At 35.5% G+C, this 23,635-nt stretch overlaps 1 protein-coding gene across 4 annotated transcripts in view; it reads right to left on the reverse strand.

The window, feature by feature from the left end:
- Iqub (IQ motif and ubiquitin domain containing) overlaps positions 1–23,635 on the reverse strand; it is a 79,122-nt gene that overhangs the window by 32,247 nt on the left and 23,240 nt on the right. For all 4 annotated transcript variants that reach the window (XM_048786048.1, XM_048786049.1, XM_048786050.1 and 1 more), the window contains 2 exons: positions 20,078–20,288; positions 6,787–6,962 (listed from right to left, as the gene is read on the reverse strand). In XM_048786048.1, coding sequence (XP_048642005.1) covers positions 6,787–6,962; positions 20,078–20,288 — 387 coding nt within the window. The remainder of the gene's footprint in view (positions 1–6,786; positions 6,963–20,077; positions 20,289–23,635) is intronic.

Here is a 23,635-nt window from a genome sequence, read left to right on the forward strand (position 1 = left end):
TTCCCTGAAGACCTTAAAAGAGCGTACTACAGGGATACTGCTACATCGATGTTCATAGCAGCACAATTCACAATTGCTAGACTGTGGAACCAACCCAGATGCCCTTCAATAGATGAATGGATAAAAAAAATGTGGCATTTATACACCATGGAGTATTACGCAGCACTAAAAAATGACAAAATCATAGAATTTGCAGGGAAATGGATGGCACTAGAGCAGATTATGCTTAGTGAAGCTAGCCAATCCCTAAAAAACAAATACCAAATGTCTTCTTTGATATAATGAGAGCAACTAAGAACAGAGCAGGGAGGAAGAGCAGGAAGAAAAGATTAACATTAAAACAGTACATGAGGTGGGATGGAAAGGGAGAGAAAAGGGAAATTGCATGGTAATGGAGGGAGACCCTCATTGTTATACAAAATTACATATAAGAGGTTGTGAGGGGAATGGGAAAATAAACAAGGAGAGATATGAATTACAGTGGATGGGGTAGAGAGAGAAGATGGGAGGGGAGGGAGGGGGGATGGTAGAGGATAGGAAAGGTAGCAGAATACAACAGTTACTAATAGGGCATTATGTAAAAATGTGGATGTGTAACCGATGTGATTCTGCAATCTGTATTTGGGGTAAAATTGGGAGTTCATAACCAACTTGAATCTAATGTATGAAATATGATATGTCAAGAGCTTTACAATGTTTTGAACAACCAATAAAAATTTAAAAAAAAATTGTTCATAGCCATAAAACTGCATGGAGTTGATTTCATGCATTTTATTATGGGAACAATAAAATTCTTTTGTCTCTTTGCTAGTGATATTTTAGCTATGCAGAAATTACAGTGTTTTCTATGTGAAGTTGAATGGTTCCCAAGATTATGTAAACATATATTGGTATATTATCAATTGGTTTAAATAATGCATATTCTATTTTCTATTATTCTAAGATATCCAAAGAAAAGTCTGACTCACTACCCTGAATAATTACCAATTAGTTTATCATATATAACAGAAAATCTGTGGAGTTTTATCTAGTATTTCAAGATTATTAATTTCAGAGGATGCTTTTATGTAAAAATAAAATATGTTGTAATTGATGCTTTCATTTAAATGTTTTAAAATTCTACTTTGTGTGAAAACAAATATTTATTATAATAAACAGCTTATAGAATAAAAGTTAATTTGGAAGACAAAAAAAAAAAAGAAATAAATTCTTCATAAAATTCTAAATATTTCTCAGGCCTAAATTATTTATTCATTCATTCATTCAACAAATATTTACTATGTTTACTAAATAGTACTATGTGAGTACTGTGAGTACAGTGAGTAAATAAAATACTGTCCTGATGTCAAGAACTCTCAAATCTTATGGGATGGAAAGTTAAGAAAATAAGTAATTAAAAGAAAGAGTGAGGGCCAGGGTTGTGGCTCAGAGGTAGAGCGCTCGCCTAGCATGCAGGAGGCACTGGGTTTGATCCTCAGCACCACATAAAAATAAAATAGATGTTAAAAAAATAAAAGAAAGGGTGAATGGAGTAAATGACTACAGGTTAGTAGATAACTATGGGTTGCTATAAAGCACTAGGCTGGTGAAAAGAAAACAGTGTCTAAGAGGAAAACTGAAGAATAACTAGGAGTTAATAAAATAAAGAGAACTGAGTGATAAAACCAGAGAGTCCCAGATCTGAAGTTCCAGTTCCCTAGAGCTAATGGAAATAATATTAAAAAATCCATTTAGCAAAGATGTTTTTATTCTTGGGCGTATTTCTGCCAACACTGATAGACTGTCTTTAAGAGTAAGTTTCTTTGATTTTAGGTCTTAAGGTGTTTTTCACTCTGTCGCAGAAAAATGTCAACTTTGCTTATTTCTCTTTCCTACTTCCTTTTTTCTTTGAATGCTTTGGCTATAATAAGAACTGTACAACAATCATGTTCTTAAATTGCTTCAGAAAATGAAGCGTAATAAATTCCATTTAGCTGCCAACAAATGAGACAGCACAGACTCTGGGACAGAGGAACAGAAGAACAGCAGGAAGACGCATTTCAGGGAAGGGAAGGTGGAAAGATAACAAAAACCTTGAGAGCAGCAGGCCTCCACAAAAGAGAAGAAATGGCCACACTGTGAGAGTGGGCTTTTTCTTCCTCCTAAATTAATTCTCAAGTCCCTAAGGGCACAAAGCAAGCACAAGCTTAACCCCTCAAAAGCCACTGGGTGGTGATCAACCTTTCTTTTATACAGCAAAGGGGTTTTATTCATCCACAGAGACACCCCTGTTTCTTGCCATGTTCACAAAGAGCTGGATGCATTTTCCTGTCCCATTAGCTGCTGGGGACCTGGGTATGGAGAAAAAGCATTTAAATGACACAGCTGACGTGAATTGCAGTTTCTTAAGCTTGTGGCTATAAGAAGTGGTGTATGAATCAAAGAGAATCAAAGAAATAAATGGCCCATACTCTAGGGGAAACCTCTTACAAAATTCAAATGATCTCTTGATGCAGAGTGGGTAAAGAGCATCCAAGATACATTAGAAACCAGCTGATGATTTTTCTTTCAAATTTCTTGACCTGAATTTCTTCACCTCTGTCAACCTATAGGCTTTTAATATCTGACAACCTGTGGAAGTCAATGTTTGATGTGTTAAAATTACAAATTATTTAATGCTTTGAAAAATATTTAGAGTAAGTCACTTAGCAAGAATAAAAACTTATGGGGCTGGTGTTGTGGCTCAGTGGTAGAGCACTTGCCTAGCATGTGTGAGGCACTGGGTTCCATTCTCCGCTCCACATATAAATAAATAAAATAAAGGTCCATTGACAACTAAAAAAAGAAAACCTAAAAAAAATTGAAAACCCAGCATAGAAATTCATTATAACTTACTTGGTTGGATCAATTTAAAATCATATCATTCATTATTCAGAGAAATTCTATGTTCAGGATAAAAAGATAAAACATAAAATATTATTTCAATGGACCACAAAGTATTTGGACTCAGTGAACTTAAACTAAAACCAATACATAAAGTTTTATTTTCTAAAGTTATTTCCAAACTATAAGAAAGCAAATATTTCTGTTTCTGTTTAAGTATCTGTATGTTATGATGCTAAAAAATGTAGATCTGAATATTTGTAATATGTCTCTGGTTGTTTGTTAGTTTTGACATCTTGTCTAGCTTCAAGTACTAATTTTAAACTATTTTTTCTTAGCAATAAAAAAAATCCCATAGAATAAGAAGTTACTTCAATGAACATTTTTTAAATCAACACCAACTCCACCTGAATATCAGAGACAACACCAGGCATAGCATGGGGGAGGTGGACAGGAATCTTGTATAAGTATTTACAACAAAGACTTTATAAAATTTATCTTGCTTTTTAGATGTTCAGTATGGCAACATATACAAAAAGATAAAACTTATTTTGCATTATAGTAGCAACAGATTTTTAATTTACTGCAACAGGCTAAAAGTCATAGTTACTCTGTATTTCCAAAGATTATGAGATTACACTGGGGATTGTTCTCAAGTGTAAGTGTTCCATTATATGGTTTGTTTTTCTTAGCCAAAATAACATTTTGGTCAAAACTAGCTAAAATGTACACTGCCTCTGAACTTAACCTGGGAATTGAGATCAACTGGTTTCTCATCTTGGGTGTCTATAGGATTAGAACTCCAATTCTGAAATCTGTGACCCACAAGAAACCTTCCTTTGATTTCTTGTGGCTAACATTTAAATCTTTCCCTCAATTTTCTGGTCTTTCTTCTCTGTGGTACCCCGCATCAGCCTTACATCAGCCTTACAGCCTTACAAATCCAGCTCACTTATCTGGTTCCTTCTCCTCTTCCAAAACAACAACAAAATAAATCAAAAACTTCCTATTTTCCTAACACACAGCAATTCTTTATAACACACAGGATTCTTTAGGACCTAAAATTCTATGTCAAAAACTTATCAAGTATTAAAAAAAAAGGTCTTCCTTCCTCACAGGAATCCTTGTAAACAAAATTTCTCCATTTTATCTGCTTTTTAAATGAAATTTACATAAAGAGCTCTTAACATGCTATACTTCGTGAGAAAGGGTCAGGGTAATCAACTGGCTCTGAAGTCACTTTTACATGTTGGGCTTTGACCCACTGATGAGTTCTATATAATTTCAAAAAATGTTTAGAGATGATGCTTTGGACATGGGGACTGGAACGTGAGACAGTCATCACATAAAGAGGAACAGGCATTGTACAAGTATTTAGAACAGCAGAATTTCCAGCAGTTCATAGGAAATTGAAAGCAGCAATGATAGCACATATGGAACATCTTGGAGATGGATCAGCCTCAAGTAAGAAAGGATAGGTGCCACCCATCTTCCTGTCCCCTAGCACTTAGAAGCCTCCAGCTCATGGAAACACCCATGTTTCCTGGATTCATGCTAGTCTCTCTGGTGAGATTAATGATCAGACACATCAGAAGAGTTTCCAGAGCTGAAACTTGAATGCAAGTAAAAGCAACCTGCTACAGGAAGAAGCTTTGTTTGAAATATGACAATAAATATGAGTATTACAGCTTTCCCTACGGTAGAGTCTTCTTTCTCAGAATAAAGATATTCAAGAATTTTAAATGACAGAATCTACACAATTTCTTGATGATATTTGAAATGTAAAATTGCACACCATTATATCTGTTCCTTGGTTCTCCTCCCTGCCATTCTCCACAAACATTTCTTGATACTGTGATAAGGAATGTACTAAGACATAAGGATACAGAGATGAAAGACATCTCCTGCCTTAAGAAGTGCAGAATCTAGGAAGAATTCAGACATTCAATACAGACAGCAAAACATGGCCACTGCATACAAAGACAAAGGTGAGACAGAGTCCCAGGACAGCTAGTCCCAGTGCAGGCTAGTAGGAGAATCAGCAGGTCCTCTTTGGAAGAAGGGACATCTGAGCCTGTTTTACAGGGTGAGTAGCTGGCTACTACAGAAGAAGGGAAAGGATGTTTCATGTAGAGGCAGCCTCAGATGCAAAAGCATAATGAGGATATGAGGTCCTTCTGGGGACATGCAAGTAATTGAGCATGGCTGGGGCAGTGTTTGTGGTGACAGGGAAACAGTGGATGAGGGAGATATCACAGATCATGAGAAGAAGCACTGCTCTCTCAGGGCAATGGGGAAGGACAGGATCAGAGGTGTGTTTAGTGAGGTCACTATGGCCCTGGTGTAGATGTTGGAGGAGGGAACTGAGAAGTTTAGACTAGAGGCAATAGTCCAACTTGGAAACATAAAATAATCCAGGTGAGAATAAAATCCAGAGTCCATCAAATAAGTGTCAATTTTATGGACAAGAAAAGGCAAGGCCTATCTTGTGACATTCTCTCAGGGAAAATGGGGAGGCAGGAAACTGGAGCTGCTACCCTTCTCCTTTCCTGTTCCAGGAGGATCCGAAGGCATTCTGACAAGTCTCACAATAGCTGTGCTCCAAGTCTTTGCCTGTGTGGCCTACTTGTTACAGGCAAGGTTATCAGGATGCCACAAAAGAGTCATTTCTCTGTACTCAATGATAGTGAGTCAGAAAGGAAAAAATGCAGAATTAAGGAGATATTAAAGTAATAGAAATAAAAGAGGTTTGTAGCCAGATGGGGAAGAAAGAACACCAACTAGGCAACTGTCTAGAGCAAATGAGTAGATGATGAAACATTCCTAAGAAAGGTTATACCAGTGCTATAGAATAGGATCTGTATGGAGGTGAGGAGGGTAAAAAATGGTGAAATGATATGACTTAGGGTTGCTACTTCATTTTGAGGTGCACTCTTGAGGTATCCAAGGGACAATGCTAGTAGGAAGCTGCATAGATGATTTGAAAGCTCTTATAGGTTTGGCCTGGACCTGTAACTGTAGCAAAAGCCAAAATAAACTGGGATTAAATAGTGTATAAGTAAAATAATAGGAGGTCATTTAAAGTATATATATACATACATACATATATACACACACACATGTGTATATATATGTATACATATATATACACACACACATATATATATACATATATACTCATAAACTATATAGATAAACTATATATATATATAGTTTTTAAGAGCAAATGTTCTCAAAAAATAAGAACCACAAAACTAGAATCACTACAGGCTAATCTATTGGAGAAATTCATCCTTTTCTTCTGGCTGGATTGGCTTTTAATTGTTTGGAAAGATCAGGTTTATAAAAGGAACTGTGTTACTATGGAAACAAGCTATTCAATATCAAACAGGCAGTTTGACCACAAAAGGGTAATTACTTTAGTTTTCCCCTTAACTGAATTTTTTCATGGTTTTCAATAATCATAAACCCTTTGGGTCAGTTGATGGTATAGTGAGCCCCAAGTAAGACACCAGACTTGAGTTATTTTCCCCAGGCTGCTTACTATCAGAGTACCCCAGACCCTGATGTTCTGTGATTTTCATACCATGCATTTCACCAGAGTGTGCAACTTATCTACTTCACACAGCCAGCCTAAATTTAAATGAATAGAGACACAAGGAAGGTGTCGCCATCTTTTCCTTCATGATCAAATCCCTTTAGTTAAGAACACGTTCCTTTTGTGTTACTTATCATTCTTTATTCTTGGCTGTGACTAACATATACAGCTACACAAGAATTAAATATATGGAACTTAAAGAAATAAGCCATCAAAATGCTAAACAAAATTCATGCAAATTCTTACAATTCTGTCCTTTTAGATCATGATTACACATTTTTAAACTCCAGATACATTCATATTGAAATAACAGTTTCTTCACTAACCTTATTCAAAAAAACTTGTTTTTCTGATTCCTCTCTTTCCAAATAAGCAATGGATCTGTGTCTCCCAATGGAAGCAATTATCTGGGTCTCTTTTTCCAAAAGTTCACACAAAGCAGCCTTCCTTTCAGCTCCAGTGAGACACTGGTTAATCCGAGAAAGTTCTTCTTGGTGCCAGACTAGAGGAAGAACATGAAAGACTCTTGAGTTGTTAAAATCCCATATCTTTACAGAGCAGTTTTTAACCATCACATCCTAACAAAGGGTATTTATTTTTGAATCAATATAAACAAAATCATACATGAATAGAATCATTCACATCATACACCTGATGGGTGGAGGAGGAAAAATGTGTGGGACTAAATGGAATCGGAGAGACTTAAAACAATAAAAGTAGAAGCAAAAAAACAGAAGCCAAAGGAAATCAGCATAGATGATGTCCAATTATGCCTCCAAGATGCATTCGCACTCGGTCAGCATCAAAAAATATGTGGCAGCCAGGAATGTGCACTGCTCTGCTTCCCTTCAGGAGGTGCCTGTCAGGAGGAGTGGGGGAGCTGGGAGTTCCAGCACTTAGGATGTGCCACAGTGCTGGAGCAGAGGCCACATTCTGTCCACAAAGATGTCCATGACTGTGAACTCTGAGGGAGCCAGGGTCTGGCTGTGTCTGGTCAACAATGGACTTTTTTGTTGTCACATCAGAGTTGACCATTGGACGGGCTTAGATTTGCTCAGGCCTGTATCACGGAACCCCATCCATTTTCCTTCACTCAACTTCTACAAAGTGTCAGATTTCACAGTAATCTAAATATTCCCTATGCCTTCCCCTCCTCCCCTTTATCTCTCACTTCTTACCCCATATCTTGGTATCTGCTTCCCTGAGGATCTAAAATAACAAATTCATGTAGAATTGCTGACTTCAATTATTGCCCTCATTCATTTACGTACCACTTTCCCTTTCTTCACAACACCCTAAATTACAGCAGCAAATGTTATAAAGTAATTGCATTTACTCTACTCACATTATAAAAATATTTATAATATTTAAAGCATTGTTTACTGTTAATAAAGATTGTCTATATGACATATATTCCAAGACCAAACCATAAAATGCAAAAGAATGATATTTTAATAAACTTACTTTATCTAAAGAATAACACGGAATCCTCAATCTAAAACATAAAATGTAGACTGCTAGGTCCTACTTCAAAATTAAATCAGAATTTCTGATCTCAGATATATACAGTTTAACAAATGTTCCATTCAATTTTTTTCTTTTCTTTTTTTTTTTGGGGGGGGGGGGGCAGTGGTAACCAAGGATTGAACCCAGAACAGCCTAACCACCCAAGTCATATCCCCAGACCTTTTTCTTTTTTTATTTATTTTGAGATGGGAACTCATCCAGTTGCTTAGAGTCTTGCTAAATTGCTGAGGTGGCTTTGAACTTGCAATCCTCCTGCCTCAGCCTCCCAAGTCACTGGGATTACAGGTGTGTGCCAACAAACCCAGCTCCATTCAATTCTCATACATACTAGATTTGGGAAAGAAAACTTTTTCATCCCACGTTTCAAAAATATCAACCTTATTTGCATTAACAGAGAATAGGGTTGGAGATAACCTTAGAAATTAAAATGTTCTGTCCTACATTTAAGAAACTAAACCCTGGTTCCATAAGAACAGAATTTCTGCTTTTCTTTCCACTTATCACCACCCAAAATCCCCAAATTTTTACCATTATGTTTAACAACTTCCTTTGTGAAGACCTCTTCTTGACATAAGATTATGTTCCCTTGTCTTGTATTAGATAGGATTCAGTGAAATTTATGTTCCTTCCCACTGTAACTGCATTTACTCTACTCACATTATAAACATATTTATAATATTTTAAAACATTGTTTACTGTCAACAAATATTGTCATATGACATATATTCCAAAACCAAACCATAAAATACAAAATAATGATACTTACTCATCAAGCTTCAGGGATACTTCGGAATATAGAATGTTCATGTAAATTTATATAACTAGAAAACGTATTTGCCTTCTATTAAAATTTCAGATTTACTTTAACACCAGCATCTCTGTGAAGTAGAAGATAAATACCAGAAGCCATAGTGCTGTTCTGGGTCCTTCTTTATAACCACTGCCTTTCATGATACCTAGTTCACTAGTTTTATCAGTATTTCTTTCTCCTCTCAAATTTCAACTTGAAATTATCCTGATCAGGTCAAGGTGTTGTCAGTCATGTTCTTTATAAAAACCCACTCTGTCCTTTATCAAGAATACATTATTCAAACATTGAACAGCTTGATCTGTCCAGAAAGAAGATCTATAAATTTAAAAGCTAAATTATACTCAGCAAAAGAACTGTAAATTTAAGAGTCAAGTTATATTATGGAAGTCCAGGAAATATATGATTGATGAGTTTGATATTTTAAAGTAACTTTATAACCAAATGAACTTAAGAAATATGACAAAATCTGTATGGCAAAAGGCAGTATATAAATGAAAAGAAAAACTGCTTGCCGGTGGAAATAATAACCAAGAATATTTACCTTGTAGGATTACATAGATGTTCCCACAAAGCAAATGAAAATTAAATGTTAGTAAGCCTCTTTTATTTCCCAGTGTAACATTAGAAACTTTTAGAACCTATAAAAAATATAGGCCACTAGGTCATTATTTAAGCTATCCTGGAAACCTCAAATAGCAGCATACTACTCTCCCGCATATAGACTTACATCCTGGATAAATATGCAAGTAGACAGACACACTATAACTGTTATTTTCAAATACACCTAAATTATTGCCATTATATTTAATAGTAAACAATCCAACCAAGTTAATAATGGACCTTAATTCCAATAAAATTCTTCATTAGACGAATATAATAAATCTATAGGAAGAGATAGAACATCCCAATAGAAAAATAGCATGTCTCAAGTACCTATAAGGAATAGAAAAACACAGGACAGAAGCAGCTGAACAAAACAGATTTTGTATCTGATCTAACAGTTTCCAAAATTATACAGAGAAGACATATGAACACAAGAAAGTCTTCGCCTTTCATAAAATATATGTTCCCTAGGGATAATAATAAAAAAATTAAGATGTTGTATTAGTTTGCTAGAGCTGCTATAACAAAGTACCACAAACTGCATGGTTTAAAGAATAGAAATTTATTTCCTTATAGTCCTGCAGGCTGTAAATCCAAGATTAAGTTGTTGGCAGAGTTGATTTCTTCAGAAGCCTCTCTTATAAGGGTCATTGTCTTCTAGTTTACCAGATTGATATCTAGTTTACTAGTTTTATCAGGGTATTTCTCTATATACATGTCTGTGCCTAATCTCCTCTTCTTATAAGAACACCAGTCATACTGGATTAAGGCCCACGCTAATGACCTCATATTTGTTTCTTAATTACCTCTTTAAAAGAACTATCTCCAAATATAGCCACACTCTGAGGTAAAAAGGGCTAGGACTTAAATTTATGAATTAAAGTGGGGGGATGCAGTCTCACATTATAGCACATGTCAATACCCATAAATATTTTGAAGCAAAAGATATTAAAGGATTTAGTTCATTTGAAAAACAAACTTATTTTGTCCTAAATATACATTCTTAGACAAATTACCTAATCTCCAGTCTGAAGTTCAACTATAAAATTAACTGCTAATATTAGCATCTAATATATCTATACTCATTCTAAATTTTCTAAAATTTAAATGTATAATTTCTAAGCAAGAAATAACAGAACATACAATATTTTATCCACCACTGGCATTCTATATGCATATGCATTTTAAAATTCTCCTCACTAATTATAAGCCTAAATTATCTGAAAAAAGTCAACATGTGCCTAACAAGATTTTTAAAACTAGAGAATATGGGCAGAAAGTTATGATTAGAGAAAATGGAGTAAAGGTGATATTTATGTGACACATTAGCTAAGAATTATCAAGAATTCACAATGATCACAGATTCTTAGGTTCATGATGTAAAGAAATTCCAAGCAGGATGCAAATAAATAAGTGTAGGCAAATTAAGTACATAATATAAACAGATGACTATCTAGAAAAAAATAAACCTTTAAAAATAATGAGGGAGAAGCATAAAGCAAATAGCAAGATAACATATTTACACCTAATGATATCAATCATCACATTTAATGAAAACTGTCTAAATATCTCAATTAAAAGGCAGAGATCATCAGGTTGGGCTTAAAAAATAAGAACTAAGCATATGTTGCCTACAATAAACACATCTTAAATATAAAGAAGAGGCTAAAATAGCAAAATGTAAAAAGATATACCATGCTAACAGTAATCTAAAGAAAGCTCTAAAATGCATATTAATACTAGGCAAAGTATATTTCATAGCAAAAAAAATATGAAAAGCAATAAGGAAAGTTATTTCATAATGTTAAAAGTCTCAATTAATCAATAGGAGATAGCATTCTAAATGTTTATGCATCTAATAAGAGAGATTAAAAGTAAATGAAGCAAAATCTGATGGAACTACAAAAAAAATAGAAAAATCCAATATTGTACCTTGCTATTATAGCCTGAGATGTTAGTATTCCTCTCTCAATAACTTATAAACAAATAAAGGGGAAATTAGTGAATATGTAGAAGAAGATTGTAACACAGCTATCATCCAACCTGACCTGACATTTATCAATCACTTTACCCAACTATAGCCAAATGCAAACTCTTCTCAAACACATACAGAACATTTTCTAATATAACCTATATTCTGATTGTGTGATTCTCAATAAATTTAGAAGAACTCTAACCATACAAAATTATATTGTCTCTTCACACAATGAAGTTAGAAATCAATGACAGAAAGATATCTAAAATTAAAAAACTCATTTCTAAATAATCCATGAATCAAAGAAGAATCAAAAGGGTAATCAGAAAGTATTTTGAAATGAGAGAAAATTAAAACTCAACATATTGAAATTTGTGAATGAAACTGGCACAATAGTAGGGGAAATTTCATAATGCCAAATACCTATATTGAAAAAGAAAGGTCTCAGACCCTCAGCTTTCACTAGATGACTAGAAAAATAGGATAAATTTAAACAAAAGAAAATAGAATAAAAGAAATAATAACAAGGTAAATAATAAACAATGATGAAAGGTAACATAAAAGAGAAAATGAGTATAATAGTAGTAAAAAAATTATAAATCATTTGATTGATCAGAAAAACAGAGAAAAGACGAAATTACCAATAGTGGGATTTAGATGACATTACTACAGATCCCACAGGTTACAGGTATTGAAAGGATAATACTGAATAATGTTAACATTTTTATGGTAATAAATTCAACAACTTAGATAAAAATTTTAAAATTCCTTGAAAGACAAACTATCAAAGCTCACCAAAGGATATATAGAACACAAATAGCACTGTATCTTCCAAGAAATTAAATGTTCAATTTAAATTGTTTCCACAAAGGAAACTCCAAGCCAACATGACTTCACTGAATATGCACTGTGAGAAAAATTGAAGGGTACAGCATTATCCTGATGGGAAAAAAAAAAAAAAAAGCAGGCAATAACATAAAATGAAGGTGGGGGGGGACTACAGACCAATATCCCTTGTAAATCTATAAGCAAAAATTCCAAACAAAACCCTAAGCAAATCAAACTTGACAATATATAAATATAATACTTCATAAGTAAGGGGAGTTTATCCTAGGAATGCAATGTTGTTTTAACATTTGAAAATCAATCACTATGATTCACCATAACCATAGCTGAAAGAGAAAAAGACTATATGAATGTCTCAATAGATAAAGAATAAACACTTGACAAAATCCATCACCCATTCCTCAAAAGCACTCTCAGAAGGGAACTTTCTCAACTTTATCAATCACTGATAAAGAACACCAGTGAATATCTGTTTTAAGTACACTTAGTGGTGAAGGACTGAATGTTTTCACCCTAAAATCAGCTTGGATGATTTAATATTGATAGGAAGCGAATATTTCCTAAATTGAACTCTGGATTCATCTCAATCCCATACAAACTCCCAGAAAGCTTTCTAGTAAAAATTTACAAACTGATTCTAAAATTTACTTGGAATGCAGTAGATGTAGAATAGTCAAAACTTCTTTGACAAGAAAAACTCAAGGGATTGAAATTCCTGAATTTTAAGTTTCATAAAGCTATAGTAATCCAGACAGTATGGTGTTGGTGTTTAGACTAATGGAGCAGGATTGAGAAGTTAGAAATAGACTCATAAATAGGTAGACAACCAACTTCCCACAAAGATGAAAAAAGCAATTCAGTGGGAAAATTATGTCTAAAATCAAATGTTATTAAAACAGTTTAATTTCCACATGCAAAAAATAGGTAAACTTGGAAATTCCAGGATTTAAAGTAAAGCAAAGATATGCTCTTGACCATTGCTATTCAACATCATATTGAAAGTCCTTGTTAGCTGAATAAGGGAAGCTTAAAAAAGAAAGTATACATATTTGTCTTTATTCACAGATAACATAATTCCTAAGTGCCTATATGGAAAATATCAAAGATCCAAAAATTAAGTCCTGGAATTAAAAAGTGAATTTATCCAAGTCTGAGGATACAAGATCAACATACAGAGGTCAGTTGTGTTCCTTATACTAGAAATAGACAATTGGAATTTGAAATGTAAAAAAGACCACCATTTAAGACAACACCAAAAAATGAAGCCATTGTGTGTAAATTTAACAAAATATGTGCAAGATCTGTATGCTGAAAATATAAAGTCCTGGTGAAGAAGTCAATGAAGAATGAAGCAATGAAAAGATGTACCATGTTCACAGGGTGGAGACTCAATATTTTTAAGATGTCAGTTCTTCCTAGTTTTATCTATACAGTCAACACAATTCCATTCAAAGTCCCAGCAAGGTTTTTTGAAAATATCAAAAGGTGACTCCAAAATGGAAGTGGAAATGGAAAGTCAAAAAACTAGAATAGCCTAAAGAAAACCAAAACATGAAGACTCACATTGTTCAATTTCAAGATAAACTATAAGATACAGAGTTAAGGTACATGTATGTGTGTGAGTGTGCACATGTATACCATGTGCACACGCACACACACACAGAGAACAAAATAGAGTCAAGAAATAGATCCATACAAATGCAGTCAACTGATTTTTGACTGCTATGGTTTGAATGTTTGTGTCCCTCTGGGGGGGTGGGGAGTCACATTTTGAACTCCTTACCCTCAAGACAATGATATGAGGAGGTGGTGTGGGAAGCCGTTTTTGCAGGTGATTTGAGCTACCTCCCTGGCTGGGTGTGAGGCCCTTAGACAAGCTGTGTCTGAGCCTTCCCCACCCTTCCCCAGGTGTGAGGGCTTGTCCGTGTGGGGGTGTGACTGACCACTGACCTGAAAACCAATCACTGACCCTGACCTTGGAATGCTGCCCCCCCTCGACCTTCATTGGATAGAATTTTCCCCTGAATTTTTTGTTCCCCAATAAAAGCTCATTCCCTGGCGTTTTTTCTCTCTCTCTTGCTGGCCTCTTGTGTAAACCTCGCTACCACATCAGATGGCTAGAGGCAGGAGCTGGGAGGAGCCATCTCTGAGCTGGGCAAGAAAAAGGTAAATTGAGAGTCATGTCCCTTTAATTTGAACTCACTAGTTAATTTCTATGTTTTGAACCTCTATTATGAAGCTGGCGTGCTGGTCGCGTGGCTAAAGGTGGGTCTTTTGAGAGGTGATCAGATCCTAATGCTGACACCCTCATGATTAGGATAGTACCCTTATATATAGAACAGGCCCAAGCACTTTACCCTCTACCACAGTGAGAACACAGCAAGAAGGCACCATATATGAACCAAGAACAGGGCCCTCGCCAGACAGCAAACTCTAAAAACTAGCTTTCTGTTGTTTATAAGCTACCCAACAGATAGTATTTTGTTACCACAGACTGAATGGACTAAGATTTTGATGAAGATACAAAGGTGACTCAAGGGAGAAAAGACACTGTTTTCAACAAATAATATGGGAACCATTGGATATTCAAAAACAAAACATTCAAAAAATTAAGCTCAATATCTCATGTCTCACATAAATTTAGTTTGAACTGGATTGTAAACTTAAAACATTAACCTATACAATTCCAGAATAAAACAAAGGAGAAAAGCTCTGCAGCCTTAGGTTTAGAAAGTTTTTAGACACAAATACTAAATGCATGATCCACACAAGAAGAAATTAACAAATGGAACTGCAAGAAAGACTTTTGCTCTGAGACAGATAACTATTAAAAGAATGAAAAGACAAGCCAAATGAAAGAAATGTAAACCTGCCCTGGAGGTTGTGGAAAGGATATCTCCTTCTGTATGACTCGGCTTGATGCCTGTCCTCATCCCTAGCTGCTATTTCTCCTCTGTACTTGGCTTGGGAGATGGGTAATTGGGAAGGTGCAGGTCTTACTTGGATGGGTAGATTCCCACTCTGAAGACCTGAAAGATGGCTCAAGTTCATTCTTCTGAGGCTCTTCAGCTGAACCCCTCCTCCTGTGACTCCCCTGGACTCAGACATATGCATCCACCCTCCAGGTAGCCACTTATGGAGGATCCTGCTGTTCACTTCAAGCTTCTTCCTGACAAACTGCAAGAAATAGCTTTTCTCCAGTTGATTCTATTGAATGGTGGGCCCAAGAGGACCTCAGATCACCTTGTTACTTACTCACTGTCTCTACTGTGTAGTGCCTTCTGACAAACACATGTCTCTGTTAAAAAAAATCTTGAGAGTGCTGTACATATCAATGCAGCAACACTCTCCAGTATCCAATGCAGAGGTGGGCTCTCTCATAGACCTCTAGTTTCCTAGTTTAGAGAAAGACTCCAATCTACCCTCCTAGGCATGGTGTAGGCAGCAGTCTTTTGTATTCCTCAAACAAAGGGAATATTCCAAAGCTCCCCTAGAGGACTCTCTTGAAGCTCTTCTCACTTGACATGCAGTGAGAATAGCACAACCCTCTGCCCTCACCCCAAAGCACAGCCCACAGCCTTGGCTCCCTCCAAAGAACCACTTTATTAACCTCTTCAAATCCTCCCCCCTTTCCTTTTCAGGTCTTTGATCCTGCTGAATAATCCCTAGGACAAAGAATAGTTCCCATCTCACTTCTTTTGTAAATTATTCCTGAGGAAGAGGGTTTGTCTCACATGACAAATATCCTGATCTCACCTACTGGATCCTCTGTGAAAAATGAGGCAGAGTAGTAGTACTGCACACCCTCCAGGAAGACACAATGAGAAAGACAGAGTGGTGAATGCTAGAGAGGACAATGGACCAATTAAAATTTTCATAATCTCCTGTAAGGAGTATAAACTAGTACAATCTCTGTAAAATCATCTAGCAGGATCCACTAAAGCTGAATATATGCCTATCCCACGAATGAGAAATTCTACTCCTAGAAATCCACATCCAAGAGAAATGTACACATATCTTTACCTAAGACATTTGTGCACCACTACTTGTATTGGACAAAACTGGGGTGGAGACACAAATCCACAGTACAATTAATATATCAGTTGTGGTGCATTCATGGAATGGCATACTCTATAGAAATGAGAATGAACAAATTCACAAATAACAAGGAAAAATCTCATGATAGAGTACTGAATTTTAAAAGCCAGATAGAAAATATTCCTTATAAATAATTCCACTTATATAAAAATTTAAAAATTTTTAATCAACTCAATTATTTCAGACTTTTGTTGAAATATAGGATACCTAGGTACTTTTGTAGCACCTGTTTTCTTCCTCTATTGTCCCTCATGACAATTCAGAGTAGTGAAGGAAGTCACCCTCAACATATTACTATAAGAAAAAAAGACATAAAAATCAAATGTTGGCTAGAAATGGTTTTGTTTCACTATATCTCAGTCACATTTATTTCCTTAACTTGACTTCATTTTGTTTTTATTATAGGAAGACAGCTTGTCTTGAGGAAAAGTGGTTTCCTATTATGAATTTAAACTGTATAACTGTCTCTATGAGCCACAAGAGGGCAGCAGTTTCAAGGACCAGAGTTAGGAATATGGAATGAAGAAAACTATATTTAATAGAAGAGCTTGTGAAACAAATTTTAACTTATTACTCCAAGTTTTTAATTTATATTTTTAGAATTGGAGGAAAGTAAGATATGTCTTTCATGTAAAAAAATCTTGTTTAATTTTTGTTTTTCTCAATACAAATCGTGTAGATTTATGTGACATATGTGTTCTATTTTGGTATACAAGTTTTGAATAAAATTATTTACCATAAAATAACAATTCACATATACATATAGACCCTGGTACTTTTTAAGTACTTTCATACATATAATGTTTTATATTTTTTACTTTATTAAGCCTTCTGAAATAGATGTGCCAGAAACGATGGAGTCCTTTTTATAGATAAAGGAACTAAGGCTTAGAAGTGAGTAACTTGTTCTAGTTAACACTAATAATAATTAGAAGAGGCAGAACTTCATTCAACATGTTTTTCAGTATTTTTCAGAGTTTTTTGTTAGACAAACAAAAATAATCAAGGCAACCTTTAGTTAATTCATGTATGAATTTAGAGTATTATCATTTTCATGGATCTCTGCTCTAACATAAGGTTAGTTTTATAATTATCCTCCAATACTGACACTTATATTAACCATTGTTATCATCTCACAGAGAAAATTAAATAGAAATGAAGTTTAAAATAAAATAAGCAGTATTACTAGAGATTAATGATTAGAAGAAAGAGGGTAGCAGATACACAAGTCTATGAAGGCTTGAAGTTACCTTAAACACTGTTACACCAAGTTGTAAACATTCCCACATCACTTGGTTTTTCTGTTACTGAAGAGATAAGTGTTTGTTAGGCCATGTGTTTATTTATTTCATCTCCAGTAAGTAGGGTATTATCTCATAGTTATTTAAATACACTCAAAATCCAACACTTAAACTTATATACAATTTGAGAGCATGACGTGAGTGATTGAACTCACAACATAAACCAAAACGTCATACAAGGGGGCCAGGTGCAGTGGCACATTCCTGTAATCCCAGTGGTCCCAGGAGACTGATGCAGGAGGATTTCTAGTTCAATGCCAGCCTCAGCAACCTAGTGAAGCCCTGAGCAACTAGTGAGATCCTGTCTAAAAATAAAAATAACTGGGGATGTGAGTCAGTGGCTAAGTGGCCCTGGGTTCAGTTCCTGGTTAAAAAAAAAGTTATGTAAGGAAGTAAAGACAGAAAAAAAATCACTTAAAATTAATATTATGAATGATCATAGAAAAGTAAAAGACTAATTTCCTTGAATAAAAAGACCTTGTTCAACTGTAAAACAAATGACAGGCTATTTTCCATTGTTGTTCTGGGTTTTTTTGTTGTTGTTTTTTTTGTGTGTGCAGGTGTGTGTGTGTGTGTGTGTGTGTGTGTTACTGAGAATCAAGCCCAGAGTGCTTTACCCTTGAGGTAAATAAACCCTCAGCCCCTTTTATTTTTATTTTGAGACATGATCTTGCTCACTTGCCCAGGTTGGCCTGGAACCTGTGATCTCCTGCCTCAGTGTCCTGAGTAGCAGGCATTTGTCATTGCACCCAACCAAGCCTACTTTAAATGTTTAAAACTCTAAACAGAGGTATAGACACACACACACACACAATGGAATATTACTCAGCTGTAAAGAACAATGAAATTATGGCATTTGCCAATAAATGGATGAAACTGGAGAGTATCATGTGAAATAAGCCAATCCCAAAAACTAAGGTCAAATGTTCTCTCTAATAGGCGGAAGCTAATCCAACATAAGGGCAATGGGAGAGAGAAAAGGGAACAAAGGAGAGGGAATTTCATCAAAACAGAGGAAAGATTAGTAGATTAGACTGTTGGCAGCAGGTCCACCCTGGCCCCTGGAGCCCTACCTCCACTAGTTTGTTCTGCATGCCAGCGTGGCCAGCTCACAAGGCCATGGCGAACTTGCGGTTTTCTGTTCCTGCTTGTCCGTCTGAGACATATGTATCCCACGGGAATGCCTTGACCTTTTCTGGTCTGATGGACTTATTGTTAAGGGAGGTTTCGGTACCTGACAATAATAGATGTTAAAACTAAATTTCTCCCCCCTCCCTCCTGCTTTTGGGTAGTTTTCCACTTCTGCTGCTTGGGGTATAAAAAAGGTGTGTTAGCAATAAAGATTATTGACTCCTGGATGAAGAACCTTGGTGTCCTGTGTGTCTTTTAACCTCGCCGTCCCTCGCCGGACTCAGCTCCCTTGGCCGGACGCGGCATTAGACCAAGGGGACTGAAGGGATGAAGGAGGGATGGGTAAAGGAAGAAGAGTGCAATGAAATCTGACTGCACTTTCATATGTACATACATGAATACAGCACAGTGCATCCCAACATCAAGTTCAGACGTAAGACACTGACTTAAAAAAACAACACATAAATTGCAGAAATATCAGTAGAGTAAAGGGAGGAGAATGAATAGAGGGAGGAGGGGGGAAGTGCTGGGGACTGAATAGAAGCAAATTATATTCCCTGCTTTTGTGATTATGTCAAAATGTATCCTCTAGTGTTATAAATAACTAAAAAGAATCAGTCAATAAATAAATGTTAAAAGATGTATTGTTATGAATTGTTATGATATAAATGAAAAGGGTAGGGTGAGGATTACGAGATGACAAATAGTATATCCAAGTTATATTGTCAGTCACAAAACCCTTGAGTAGTTGACATTTGTCCTGAGATTGGAAGATAGGCCATTGGGAAAGGGTTTCAAGAAAGGCAGAGGTGTGTCTGTCACCCTTTTTCAAGTAACTGAAGCTTTTCATTTATCAGTGACTAACACACATACTGTAGAAGAAATAGGATATAAATCATTCACTATTATTATTATTGGGGGGTTTAAAAGGTATCGTTGACACCTTCTCTAAAGACACAGTCACAGGATGCTGGATTGAGGGATTTAAACAGCTCACCTCTGAGTTCACAAACTGCCCAAAGCATCAGAAAACCAGGTGAGACAGTGCTTTCTCTCTCTCTCACGTGAATAAGGATCAAATGACCCAATATACCTAAACTATATAGTTCACACAACAATATGCACATTTGTTAGCATGAAAGCATTTTTAATGTTGTTTCGGCCTTAATTTCTGTCCCAAATGTAAGATAGTATTCATCTAACTTCAGATCAGATTCCCAAGACTTCTGCCTAACATGCCTTTCTTTTGTCTTCAGTAAAACTGTTTACCTATTAATGAAAAATTTCTAAGTTAATATTTTATTCAAAACCTATGACAAACTTACAGTTTAGTGCATTATAAAGAAGTTCAAAGTCTTCATTTGTTTTAGGATTATGCCTCCGGTGATAGTCCAATTGCGTCCATTCTTCTTTTTCTTTTATTTTCCGTAGTTCTTCCTGGGCTTCCCACTCCAACCTCAACTTTTTCTGTTCTTTTAGTTCCCTTACAAAGACTTTAGCATGCCATTGCCTGTAGCGAGTCTGTATTACTATCGCCTGTATTTAAATTAAAAGAAAATAAAGTGCCTGCCATCAACTTTTTGATCAGACAATAAAGAAAGGCAACAATGATTATTTCAATACCAATTCAGCAATAAAACAGTGCTCAGTCTGATTTTAGTTCCGTGTTAGATATTCTTACATATACGAACATAGAAGCCACAGATAATACATGTCACTGCTATTTGTCTTGTAATCTAGCAAATACACCTTCATAGAGGCTGTTAGTATAATGCTTAAGAGCACAGACTCTGGAGTTAGACTTAATTGGAAATCCCTCTCTGCTACTTAGTAAGTAGATTTATTTGGGGCAAGTTGCTTGCCATCTCTTTACTTTAGGACTCTCATTTATAAAACAGTGATAACAGTATGCTTAGAAAGTGCTTAGCCTCCCAGGCATGGTAGTGCATGCTTGTAATCCCAGATGCTTGGGAGGCTGAGGCAGGAGGATTGCAAATTCAAAGCCAGGCTCAGCAACTTAGGCCCTGTCTAAAAAAAAAAAAAAAAAAAAAAAAAAAAATTAAAAGGGCTTGGGATGTAGCAAAAAAATTAAAAGAGCTAGGGATGTAGCTTGGTGGTTAAGAGTGCCCCTGAGTTCAATCCCTGGTGCAAAAAAGAAAGAAACAGCTGGTACATCACATTACAAATCCTCAATTTATGCTATAATTTTTATGAATTTTTGTTATTTCTAGCTCATCTTAATTGCCATAAGCTAAGGCACATATTTAAAACAAAACTATATTTCCTAAACACATACAGGTATGTGTGAAAACCAGCAAGGATTAGATAAAAGAGAGACATAAAGAAGAATTAAATTATATGAAATGGAAACATATTTGGCAGTATTCCATATTATTAACCCCTCAAAACTTCATGATATAACAGAGTTTTATAACTTTATTTATAAATTCAAATAAAATGTGGGGAGTTTGCAACAAGATTGAGGACAAAACATATGCTGGCACATTTCTTTCCCGCTTCCTAATGTCTGATAATTACAGCAAAATGTGTAAAACAGAAATCAATAAAGTCTATGGATCATACTGAATGGGTCACCCAAGGGAATAGAAATTTTAAAGAATCCCCTCAAGCAAAGAGACAGATGGAACATACTAAAGAAGGAATCTATAGCCTAGTCGTGCACTGGAGAGGCAAGCTAGAAGACAGACAAGTGGCCCTGGAACTGCTTCATGCCCCAAACTGGCGGATTCTCTGAGCAGAAGGGCAGCCAACCCAGTACCTGCCTGAAAAATGCAAATGGGACATGCTCCTATTAAACAATTTAGGTAAACAGCAACAGAAATATGTATCCCTAGGCAAGAGTGGTTAGTGTGCCCAAAGGCTGGTGAGACTGAGGATGTATAGAAACGCCCTATCCAGAAAAATAGCTCCGTCCCAGAATCAAGCCTTATACTGTAAAACCACTGGGATTAGAAAGTGCTGTTAGCACATTGCATATTAGCAAATTAAGTTCCAAGTTTCCAATTCTGTGAATATTTAAGTGAAATTAACAAAGGTGAATTAAAATAGGTTGGAAATCATAACCTAGAACATTTATTTTATTATATTAATTAATATTATTACATATGAGTACTATAATTATATTATTATCTAGTTATGTATTATATACTATATTTAAGTTTTTATAGGTATTACACATCTGGGATGATAGAACAAAATGAGTTAAAAATTTCAAATCTTCTGAGAGTAGATACTCCAGACTAACCAAGCATTTGAGAAGAGCCAACAAAATAAAAAGCCCCTCATCCAAAAGAACAATTTATTCTTGCTTGAAACAGAATTAGTAGAAGAGTAATTCTCAAAGAGTAGTGGGAAGACCAGCAGTATAGGCATTATCTACAAAAGTATCAGCAAGCAACCAGCTTCCAGCACCCTCCCCCAGCCCCTTGCCCAGCAGATCACAACAACTCTCCAGGGGACCTGGAAGCTGAAGTTTCAGAACCACTTTATTAAAGTAAAATGAAACAGAAAACAAGACTAAAGGTAGTTAATGTTTTCGGTGTAAAATTCCATCAGTATAAAACAAGATTAAAAACAAAAACCAAAAAAGGACTGTTGAAAAATCTTTACTTTTGAAAATTAAAAAAAAAGAAACAATAAAATATGTGTCAGTTTGGGTGGTTATTAAACTTTTAAAATTTATTAAAGACACCAAAACAAGATTTGTTTAAATAACAGGAATTTTCCCCTCTCGTATGTCCATCTGGTCACTGGCGAGCAGTTTAGGGCCTCGCAGTTTAGGGCTGGTAGGAAAGCTCTGCCGCAGCAGTTAACAAATTGCTTCCTACTTGTATGTCTCACTTGGCTGATCCACTTATCATCATCTTCCAGCCAGTAAATAGTGGGAAAGGAACAAAGAACACTTTAAGAGCAACTCCTGGAAGTGCCTCATATCACTGCCCCACAGACCCTGTTGTCTAGACTTTAGTTACATGCCCCCGCCCCTGATTTACAAAGGAGCTAAGAAATGTCATCTTCTCTGGACAGCCATGTGCCCAGTTAAAGCTTCAGTAAATGGGAGAAGGGAAGAAAGAATATTGGCAGAGATTTGTTATAATCTGATCTGCAGAATGTAGAGACTGAGAAGGAATTAATAAGCAGAAACTTAGGTGAGAAAATCTTTTAGAATGCAGAAGGAAAGGTCACAAAAGTTAGAAAGCAATGAAGAGAAAATCAGAAACATGAAAGATAAATCCAGTCATTCCAAAACATGTCGGATACAAGTTACAGACAGAATGAAGAAATTTGATTACAGAAATTACTCAAAATAAAATAGAAGAACATTTCCCAAAGCAAGACATGAGTTCTCAGAAAGGGTCCACTACCAAGTTTCAAAGGCAGCATGATAACATTACAAAATACTAAGGATAAAGTGAAAATCCTAAAAGCTCATAGAAAGAGGAAACAAAGAAATTAGAATCAGATCAATATCTGACTGTCAAATATAGCTTCAAAAGTTACAAAGGAAAATAATTCTGAAAATAAACTTAAATCTAACCTTTCATACCCACTCAAATTAAAACCCATATATGAGGTTCATTCAGTAAGGACTTACATGGTTCATTCCCTATGCATAGTCTCTGAAGGAATTACTCAAGAATGTGTTCCAGCAAGAATAATAAATTCAAGCAGGAAAATTAAAGCAGGGAAAAAAGGCTTCAAAAAGACTTATGAAACTAAATATATTTTATTCAGAAAAACAAATATATGTATCAAAGCAAATATTTAAAATAACAATGTAGAATTATAATTATATTGTAAATTATATTTACTTATAATTCTAAATCCTCACTGTATAGGAGGAATAGGGGAGGAAGGAAAAA

The sequence above is a fragment of the Marmota marmota genome, unplaced genomic scaffold, assembly GCF_001458135.2.
Source record: "Marmota marmota marmota unplaced genomic scaffold, marMar, whole genome shotgun sequence".
Taxonomy (NCBI): Eukaryota; Metazoa; Chordata; class Mammalia; order Rodentia; family Sciuridae; genus Marmota; species Marmota marmota.